At 33.5% G+C, this 10,971-nt stretch overlaps 1 protein-coding gene across 1 annotated transcript; it reads right to left on the bottom strand.

Moving 5' to 3' along the window:
- Window positions 1–4,654: 4,654 nt before the first annotated feature.
- On the bottom strand, window positions 4,655–9,210 carry LOC112030927 (uncharacterized). The gene is made up of 8 exons (XM_024063596.2): window positions 9,058–9,210; window positions 8,259–8,472; window positions 8,014–8,151; window positions 7,762–7,840; window positions 6,026–6,097; window positions 5,807–5,882; window positions 5,141–5,203; window positions 4,655–5,044 (listed from the first exon to the last, which is right to left on the bottom strand). Exons 2-8 carry the CDS (start codon window positions 8,445–8,447, stop codon window positions 4,951–4,953), a joined length of 711 nt encoding a protein of 236 aa, XP_023919364.1. The 5' UTR covers window positions 8,448–8,472; window positions 9,058–9,210; the 3' UTR covers window positions 4,655–4,950.
- Window positions 9,211–10,971: the final 1,761 nt, after the last annotated feature.

The raw sequence follows: 10,971 nt of genomic DNA, 5'->3' as shown, positions 1-10,971 counted from the left end.
TCATTGAAAGTGAAAGCTCGATAATCTAAATGACTAGAGCTTGTTTAGTCCCCCAATTTTAATTACAGCTTGATTAATTTTAAGCTTAACACACTTAATGCAAAATATACATGATTAGCAAATTAATTAATCAAAGCATTCAACTATTGTATGGATGAACAAATAGATGCAGTGCTAAAAGGTAAAGGGCAGTAGGGAAAAGAGACTCAAATCCAAGATAACACAACGATGTGTTATCGAAGAGGAAAACCAAATAATTTGGCGTAAAAACCTCTCCGTGACCCTCCGAGTAAAAATGATCCACTAGTGAATAAGTTGAAGAACAAGGATATCAAAAAGACCTTCCAAATCTAATCTACCAAAAGTACTTGAGCCTTATAAGCTCTAACTACCAACGAACTTTTCGGAATCTTGTCTTCACTAGCTTCCCGGATCCCGTAATATCACCCAATTGCACCACCAAGCCTCACTGGCTTATTTTGGCAAAGACCCAATGCTTCCCAAGCTCCAAAACACTCTATACGCTCTAAATGTGTATGAGTTGTGATTGCGTACAAATCTTCTCTCAAGGTATGACTATGATAAAGGGGAAAGAGAAAAAATTACAAATGAATACTCACTTAAGGATGAATAGCTCTCTCTAAAATGGTGGACGTTGTAGAAACCTTTCTAGGGTTTTCTATTTGAATAGCCTCTTTTTAATTTTGTGAGTAATGAAGGTATATATAGTGTGGATGAAGGGTAGGAAAGTCACACTTAAAATCCAACTAGTTAGAGTATCTCGTGGGTTGGCCAAGTTGCGAGATTACTCGTGAGATACATTGACTCTTCAGCTTTCGACATGTGCTCCTCATGTGACCTTTAACTGTCTCGATCAAATCTTCACCACTTAAGATTAAACTCATTACAATTAAATCTCGCAAAATACAAGGAAATAAATTAATGATATTACAATACTTTTTGTCATGAAATATAGTCAACATAAATGTTATGTAAAAACCATAACTTTACAAAAAGAACTCAAGTCTCTAGTTCCACGGAGTTTCATGTGGATTTTATGCCACATCAGCTTTACCACCTTTTAGAACTCAAGTCTTTATGAACTCGAGTTTCTAAAATTCAAGATGCTACTTAACTAATATGTTTGCATTTTTGCCACGTAACAAAATTATTAGCAAAAATTGCCCAAAGCGCAAAAAAATCCGTTTTTCAATATTAGGGTATGTTTATGCTAGAGTTGTTACTCAAGAAGTAATATACCTACGACAATAAATAAGTGCAGTATTTAATTTTGAAGTAGTTAAACCAAAGAGATGGAAATTGCAGGAAAATGATTGGTTGAGGAACTATCAATGTGTATGCTCTCTCTCTTTCTCATACAAATATAGAAATGGGATTGGTGTTCAGCTCAAGCAGAAAGAGCAAAGAAGAGCTAGAGATGTTGTTGAACAAGGCCAAGCAGGTTATATTCTCCACACCCTTCTTCAGTTTTTTTCTTTTTCTTTTAAACCTCTATCCATCAAAGTATGCAGGCTTCTGTTCAACTTGTATGCAAAGGTTAAAAATTTAGATTCTGAGACTATGAGAAGTTATCGAATTGATGTACTCATTTTGAAAAGTTCCCTTTTGAAAATATATTTAATATGATTTTGTGAAGTTCACTCTCTGCCAGCTAAGTGAGATTACAGAATAGTACTACCACTATAATCAAAAGGAAGGACAGTCCACTGAAAAATGCTATGCCTTGAAGAATGGTATCTGATCTTGATGAATTTGTTATTTGATATTCTACAAGCCAAGGCATTTCTTTAAGAGAACACTAATACTTTGTTTGGTTGGGGGATGAATAAGTGGGGAATAGAAAAGATTTAGTTTTCCATCATATGTATTTGGTTGGGAGGATCGAAAAGTGGAAAAATGAAAAATTTATTTGTTTAGTTGAGAAGAAAAATGAAAGCTTGGAAAAGGTAATTTGTTTTAATTTACTCTTATGTTCCTATTATGTAGTATATAAGAAATAATTAGACACATTATAAAAGTGAAACAACACTATTTTTAGTTTATATTACCTTCTTTCTCTGTCAATTTATTTTTATATTATAAAAAATGTGATTATTTCTTTTGGAAGCAAAATGTGATTAATTAAATTGGTTAAAATAAAATATTAAAAAAGCAACTAAAAAATACCAAATGAATTGTGGTGCAACTTTATAAAGGGGACGAAATTGATCTTTGTTTTTAAGCCTTTTTTTTTCTCCCTAAATCGAGGAGATTCATTTTTAGTGGACTTGGGTAGAAAACACTTGGGTCCTCCCAAAATCTCTCCCATTTTCCCTTCCCAACCAAACAACCTAAAACCTCCCCTATTTTCCTCTCTCCCTTTTCCATCCTCCCTCGAATCACCCCAACTAAACAGGTTGTAAATCAACAAAAACAATCTCTAGTTGTCCATTTTTACATTAGATCATCGACATGACTGAGATTTCTACCTAAGCTTGCATTCATATTTCATACACACGGGGTGATTGAGTTGAGCTTAGCCATTTGTGAGTGCTCGTAAGGAAATCGAACAATGATCAATTATGCTTGCGACTTTAATTCAAGAAGATATCCTCAAAAAGCTTCATAAAGTAACCTAATTTACTCATGTTTGAAAATCCCTGGTACATAAATTCAAAATCCACAAAATCAATAAATCGATGAACATGAAATAACGGAGGATGTATGAACTGTTGATAGAAAAAGTTGATGATCAAAGCAATGGCACAAGGTGATTGTCAAACGCATTGCATAAAATCAAACAAATGAATGTAGAGACCAAATACTTTTTGAAGAAAACATTAGCCGTGCCACAATGTTAAATCACAACAATAATGTTTTTATGACTAATTTCATATGGATCGACCAACTTCCTCATGTATATAAAGAAGGTTTTTAGCTGGCTCAAGAAGCTTCAATTTCACACACTGCAGATAGGTTTAGAGTCGTTTAGATTGAGATGTCATTAATGTTAAGGTCCAGCATAAGGGTCTGTTTGGTTAAAGGGGTAGAAAAGTAGGAGGGTGAAAAATGGTGGGAGAATGGAGAAGTTGGAAAATAGAAAAAATTTTAATTTCCCTCATTTTTGTTTAGTTAAGAGTGAAAAAGTGAAGAGATGAAAAAGTAAATTTGCATAAATTTATTCATATATCCTTGTTAAAAAATGACTCCTAATTAAAACAAAAAAGTGACAAACAACCCCCAAAAAAAAAAAACAATCACCCAATTATGTCCTCATTAAATAATACAAAAAAGTAACACATTTATTTAGCAAAAAAAATTGTGCGCGCAAATGAAAAAAAAAAAAAAAAAAGGATGAAACAAAGGGAAAAAAAAAAAAAAAAAAAAAAAAAAAAGAGTAAAGGCTACTGACGTGGTCCATGTGCATGTGCATGTGGGCATTTTCGTTCATTAAGCAACATCATTTTCTTTCTTAAGTTCCGCCCAATTTTAGAGAGAACTTTTTTGTGAGTCCGGGGAGAAAACACCCGGGCCTCACAATTTATTTTTCTTTTTCTCCATCCTACCAAAACACACTGCAAAAAAATTTTCATTCCCATTTTTTCTCCAAATTTTTTCATCCATCCTATTTCACCTTCAAACAAACACACCCTAAGTGTTCAAGCTCAGTCCATAACCACTAAGTCCGAAGTAAAGGGAAAGTTACGGAAACAGTAAAAGAAGAGGATAATTGAAAGATCTAGAAAAAAGCATTTGGAGCACTTACAAGAGCTCCAACGATTTAGCTGCTGCTTATTTTGAATATCAATTACCAAAGTAAAGGGAAAGTTAAGAAACAGTAAGAGAAAAGGAAAATCGAAAGATATAGAAAAATGTATGGAGGAAACTCTTCCATTCTCCTTTCTCTCTCGTTCTACCCATACTGTGCGATTTGTGATAGAGCTGGTAAAAATACCTAAATTTCTACAGGAAGTCTTCATTTGTTATACCCCAAATTGTGCGTATCAGATTGTTAAATATGTGTTGTGTGGACATGTGCAGAGTCACACATTGGGTGTTCACTAGTTAGATTTTGAGTTTATAAGTAATTACAGGAATCCCAGTTGCAACTTGACTAGTATAAAGGAAAAATTAAGGGACCATACCATCTTCCCTCTCTGTTTGAAGGATAAAGGGTAGGAGATGATAAATGGAGATGAGCCCTGATTCTGTTACCAAAAAGAAGGATCCGTCCAGATTATGGGCTGCTGAATATAGGGGCTTGATTACATGGGAGAGAGCATAACTTCAACCCACTGACAGTGGAGTTGATGTCACCTTAGTGGAAGAGATGATCCAGCTGCGCTAGAGTAGATCTGTATTGGGTTTAGAACATTACCGGCTTCACCTTCAAAGATGATGTGGTCACAGTAGTTTTCCATTCAATTAAATCCAATGATCCTTGGTTAGGAGAAGGTACAAAATCTTGCTTGCTGTTTCTGGATCAAAGACTGAACACATTTTGCCTCTCTCCCATTGTCAATAAGGATTCCCATTTAATTGAACCTGCAACCACTTCCAAATAGAAAATGAAGAGTGAACTCTATTGCACACAACAGCTGATGGTACAAACTCCTGACACTTGCATATAATTATATGATATAGAGCTACTACATTTGCCAAAAAGAAAGCACATCAAATTACAAAAATCAAGATCACAAATCTTAATTTTGTTACCACTTTGTATTAAAAGAAATATTACAACAAAATATTCCTTCTTGGGATGTAATAAAGGGTAAAAAGAACAAGTACAAGCAAGGAAAAGCATGATATTGCCTGGCTAGAGAAGATTGAATCCCAGATTGTTTAGAAACGGAGCTACATAGGAGTAAAAATGTTGCAAAGCTTGAGCAAGGATACCATCCAAGATAGCTGTCTCCATAGCAATGCCAAGACTCACAAGGCATGCTTCTAAAATCTTCTCCCTATGGGCTTCAAAGGTTTAGAAGTTGAAGCAGAATCTTTTCCTTTAAATTGAGCTGGTCTCATCATGGAAGAGCTACAACTGTAGGGGCAAGAAGCAGTAGAATAAGAGCTGGAAATGCATCAATATTTAGCTTCGTATACACATTATTAGAATAATGCCAACCGAGACTCTTACCCACTGTTCCTCTGGGTCTGGGAGGCCATTCTCTTCATAGCTGCACGATTTTTCATCTCATTACTGCTCAAAAGGGAAAAGAAGAAAGAAAGAGTAAATACCCTGAGAAAACTTGTTTCAACTTCAAGAATAGGAAATCTTGAGAGCAAATCAACAAGCCCTGATAAGAACCCAAATTTTTTTAACATGAAACTTTGAAGGAAATAATCAGGACCTACCAAAAAAACGTATTCCCAATGAGTAGAACTGCATACTTTGCAGATCTACCAATTCCATATAATTTTGTTTTTACCATTTCAATAGAGATGATGAAAAATTTTCACAAGTGTCAAAGAAATGTAAGAGAATGCCTTCAAATGAAGGTTGAAAATCATCAAATGATTTTTTTGGCACTTATCAAATGTATGTCCCTCACCAGTAAAGGTGTGTACTTTACCAGTCACTTATCAAAGAAAAAAGTCCCAGATGCTTCAAAACCTACGTTTCTAGTCCAGAGCAAGGGTGTAATTACTTTCCCTCTGCCCAGTACTCTTTTCTTAGATGTATATACTTTTTGATAAGAAAATATTACACAATTAATTTGCACACTGTAGGTTATGAGTTCATTGTTTTTTTCAATCTTCTGTAGATCCAAAATTTCAAGAGGAACTTTCCGTACAAGATTACCTGTTAAGATAATCTACTTTTGACTTCTTCATCAAGTTGCTCTTCACATTTGAAACATTGTAGCCAGGTCCACTGCCTACAGAGAATTGTTAAAAGTAAATTAACTATCATCCTCTTCAGCATTTAAGTTTCAGCATGGGGCTTTAACTTGCCCAAGTTGATATAAATAGATTGCTGAACTCCTTGAACAACATCAGCACAGCGAGATAAAAAAGCTACCTCCAAAAAAGCCTCTTTTATTTTTAGAAGGTGGAACTTTGGTGCAAATCTGAACTTGCCGGCTTTGTTTTCCTACAAAAGTTGAAAACCTTATAAGAATTTCTTATGTGCACAAAATAATAGCCGGGAACTAAACTAGTAAACAATGCATAAAAATTCACAGAATTAAATTTTCATAGGATTTAAATATTACAAAGCAACATGGACAGAAAGAAGATAGAACCTCGAAAATGCTTGTAATTGAAAATAAGTGTGAATGAAGATTCTCAAGGACTCAATATGTTGCTTACCTTCTAATATTTCTATCTCAATCTTCTGCAGTAAGTTGTAGCGTAGAACTTCCATGTGACCTCACTAAATTTTCCTTGTTGCCTCAAGTGATCTAGGTGCAAGAAGTGATTAAAAAGGACACGTTCATTTGACATTTCCTATCATTTATCCCCCTAAAAGATATTGTTTGTGGTTTTACTCAGGATCGTTGGCCTACATCCCTGCACCTCATAGGGAGACATACTAAATATTTTGGTAATCCTAAGCATAGCGGAAGAATAAGGTGCAGTTTGGATTCACATTTTGCATGTTCACGTGACCAGCGCATATGAACAGTAAAAAAGAGTGAAAACAGTAGCCGTAATATTTGACTTTTCAGCCCCTTTTCATTTCAGCACACCAGTGGGTCCCGTGCACTGTTCACAGAACCCACAAACCTCACTTTTCAGCAACTTTTTCATTAAAAATGGGTCCCACAGCACTATTTACACATTTAAAAATTATTTTACTACAGTGTTTTCGGTTTTCAGCAAAATAAGCTGTATCCAAACAGACCCTAAGATTCCAAGATATCAAGTTTATATAGAATCCTATCTTTTCTTTTCTTTCTTATTAGTAAGTTACATAAGCACCTAGTGGATTTGAAACCCACTATCTTACCCTCCACCCATTCTTGTAAAAGAAGTGTCAATTGAGTTGGAGCTCATTGGCTATAGAAAATCCTAAAACGGAGTTCAATCATTAGTACGAAATGATTTTCATCATTGATAAAATTTTAATACTTATTTGAAAAAAAAAAAAAATCCTAAAATGGAGTTCCAAGTAAAAAAGGTCTGCCAATGAAATAACTTAAATAACCATTAATTGAAGGTACATAGGATTGTTACCGATATCCAAACCTGAGAAACACTAAACTAAAACTTGTCCCAAAATATTTCAGCACTTAATTAAAAATACACAACTGCAAACTGGATGCAAACTGGAATCTTTTTCAAAATACATTGGGATGGCCTGAGTTACTACTGCCCCTACATCCAATGGGACCTCAAAAAGTGGTGCCAGCCGGCAGCGGAGGAGGTTCAGGGTGGTGGCTGGGGGTTCAATAAACCAAGGAACTCTTTTTGTCTCTCTAGGCTGACCAACTGGCTCTATGTTTGGTAAAATATGACACAGGAAAGGATTGATAGATGATGGAATGGAAACAAAATCAGTTTGTATATGAAAACAAAGACAAATGCAACATAGGTCACAACTAAATCACTTATCCCAAAAAAAAAAAAAAAAAGGTCACAATTAAATCAACATGGACAAAGCAATAATAGGGAGATAATATAAAATTACAACTGTGACACAACCTTTTAAGAAGCACATCATATGTACTGAAGCGTGCAATGTAAAACATAAAATATGATCACAGGGAAAAAACAGAAGTAAACATTAGAATCCTTGACATCAAGAGAACATACGTGCATCAATTTTCTCGTATCGTTGCTTAAATCGAGCAGCTGCTTCCTTCTCCTGCTCAGCAATGTACTCCAATTTTGCCTGCAAGTAAGTCACCCAAATTTAATAGTACATTTTTTATAACACAACAAATAGTTTGCAAATTTTGCATTTGCTACAAAAAGGACCGACCTACGTTCCTACAAAAGAAAACTGCATCTAACAATAGGAACTATAAAAAAGATTAACCAAAGGAGTGAAATATAGAAAATCACCTCATACAATTGTATCCATTTAAACGTCTTCTTACTTTTTACCATCCTCCTGACTACTTCCTCTGTCTTGTCTTTACCAAACTGCTTTTCGTAAAATTTCTTCCACAAATTGTCAGTCACTTGACTTAGATCTCTTCCCTACAAGAGAATTAATTAAAAGAACACATTTTTAACATTCCCGCTTAAGTACAGCAGAAAAAAAATATATATAACTAATGACAATGATTAAATGCAGCACTTCCTACTTGTGAAGACTTCTCGACGTGCATCAATTGGTCAAGTGTACAATGTGGCAAAATCCGATCAAGAAGATATAGATCCGTTTCGCCAACATCTCCAAGGTACCTTAAATTATCTATCGCGGTATTAACGCAAAGATCAACTAGTGATGGAGGTGTTTTCCTTCCATTCACTACAATCTCTCTATGAGGCATATCTTTGATCTCTTCTTGTTCCTCACTACAAGCGAGTACAAAGAGCAATTCAATCAATTTTCATAGTTTATCTTCAAAGAAGTAAACCCAAATAAAACAAAATTAACTCAAAATCACAATCAAATAACTGAATTCAACTTGATATAGAGCTTTCTTAAAACAAAAGTTGGAGCTGGAAATCTTATATATATATATATATATATATATATATATATATATATATCCTTCTCTTTCTTTTCTCATAAATGAATAATTCAATTAACAATTGCAGAACAAAAAGTTGAGCTTTTTTCTTCTTCTGATTATTTTCAACAGCTCAATCAGAAAACTTCTGATAAAGTTTCTAACTTTCCCTGATTCTCGAGCAAAATATAAGCTCCGAACTCCCCAAACACAACTTCGCAAAAATATATAAAAAAAAAAAAAACTGAACTTTCAAAATTTTACACAAAGCAAATTAAGAGAAAAATAAAATTGGGAGAGAAGGAAAGAGAATCAGATCATAGATACTGAAATCCAAAAAATATAAAAATATATATATATTAACTAAAAAAAAAAAAAAATTAGATCTAAACGAAAGCGAATTGCATCAGGGATTTTGGGAACTGACCAAGTAATCGAAGACGGAGAAGAGAATCGCCGAGGAAGAAGAGTCCGTTTGATTATAATCTGACTTTTTTTTTTAACTAAAAAAAGAAAAAGAAAAACAGAATTTTGCTAACGTGCGCCGGATCTAGGAGGACGATGATATTTTTCGGGTAAAGGTTTCGCAATTATATATTAAAGGCGTGGGAGTGGTAGTGTAAAAAAGAAAGTGGGACCCATTACGTGTTAATTTACTTGACCCAAAAAAGACAAAAAGAAAAAAAAAAAGTGAAAAAAAAGAGAGATGTTACGTCTATAACAATTTTACAATATTTTTACAACAAATTACAAGTGGTTAGTTGTTATTGGTTCAAATTTGAAACTAACACTAAGATTACTTTTTTTCCCCAATAATAACAACCAATAACAACCTGCTACTTAAGAAATGTTGTAGAAATGTTGTAGACGTAGCATTTCTCGAAAAAAAATATGGTTCGTGCTAACGTACGCGAAAAGGAGGTCCGGTGGCGGGGTTTATAACTAATTTATTGTTTTGTTTTGTTTTGTTGTTATTTTATTTTATTTTATTTTTTTAATTTAAACAAGTGTTCAAGGAATCAAGGGTGAAGGGTTTGTAAGCGTTTTTCTTTTCTTTTTTTTAATCATGAATTTATTAACAATTTTATTAGTTAGCAGATTTTGCAAATTATTTTACACAAAGTAGCATCTTGAGTCTTAGAGATTCAAATTCAATTAAAGAAGTTACGGTCTTTAAAACTTGAGTTTTAAGTTATAGCAAGAGGTGAACATAAAAATCTATGTGAAACTTGAGTCTTAGTTCTTGTAATGGACAAATACAAGATTACTGAATCTTTATTCTTTGTTTTATGCTTTCTTGTTCTTTCATCTTTGTTCATCTGCTTTCTTCTTTGTTCTTTGTTTGGTTTGCTTACTTCTTCTTTCGATTTTTTTTTTCGCTTTATAGACTCGTGTTCCACGTGAATTATTTATCCATGTCAGCTTAGAACTCGAGTCAAGTTCCTTCAGTAAACTGGAGTCTCAAAACTAGAGATTTGTAAATTGTAAGTTGTAACTCAGTTGTAAATTGAAACTACCAAAAGTCAACTCCATATTTGCCTGTTGCCAAGTAGTACAATACACTCTTCTCTTCTACTGTATGTTTGTTAGTTGTCACAAATTGTTTGTTTAAAGAGAGATGGATGTTGGTTTTAACAAGTGATTAAAGTTCTCCTTATCAGTTCCATAAAAGGTTTCAAAAAACAATTTGGGGGTTTGGGATTTACATTTATAAAACTTTCATCTACTTCTCAATTATTATTTTGTAACTGTTAATGATAATGATTTCTGAAATACTGCATTTTATATCGAAATTAGGATTTGAGATGAAAAAGAAATATAGCTAAGCTAAATCAAGCATTGAGGTGTTTTAACTTAATTAACCTCGTTTGTTATTGAGCTAGAGCTGACTTCGAGCTTAAGAGCAACAAAATTGTTATTGAGCTTGAGCTGGATTCGAGCTTAAGAGGTACAAAATTTTTAGGCTTGATAATTGACTAACTCTGTTGAGTTGATTTAAGTAGACTTGATATTTTTGCTTAAAATTATATCTCATCTTCTATTAGCTGTCCAAACATGTTCTAAAATTGGCTAATTAATCATTTACATTCCATTAAAATGCAATTTTTGCCAAAATTTTCTTTAAATTGCACACATTAATTAGGGAAGGCATTCTTAAACATATCTGAGTCAAGTTTATGTGTGTTCAAACTTAATTTGTTAAGCAAATTGTTTCAAATACGAGTTTTTTTTTTTTTTGGTAGAAAAATTTGAGATCTTTTAGTTAATAAGCTTGGACAAACATTTTAACAGATAGAACTCAACTGTTCACAAGCAACTTGATTCGTGTTAGAACCCTAAA

This window comes from Quercus suber, unplaced genomic scaffold (assembly GCF_002906115.3).
Source record: "Quercus suber isolate HL8 unplaced genomic scaffold, Cork oak 2.0 scaffold_71, whole genome shotgun sequence".
Lineage (NCBI taxonomy): Eukaryota > Viridiplantae > Streptophyta > Magnoliopsida > Fagales > Fagaceae > Quercus > Quercus suber.
This window is presented reverse-complemented; position numbering and strand designations above follow the sequence as displayed.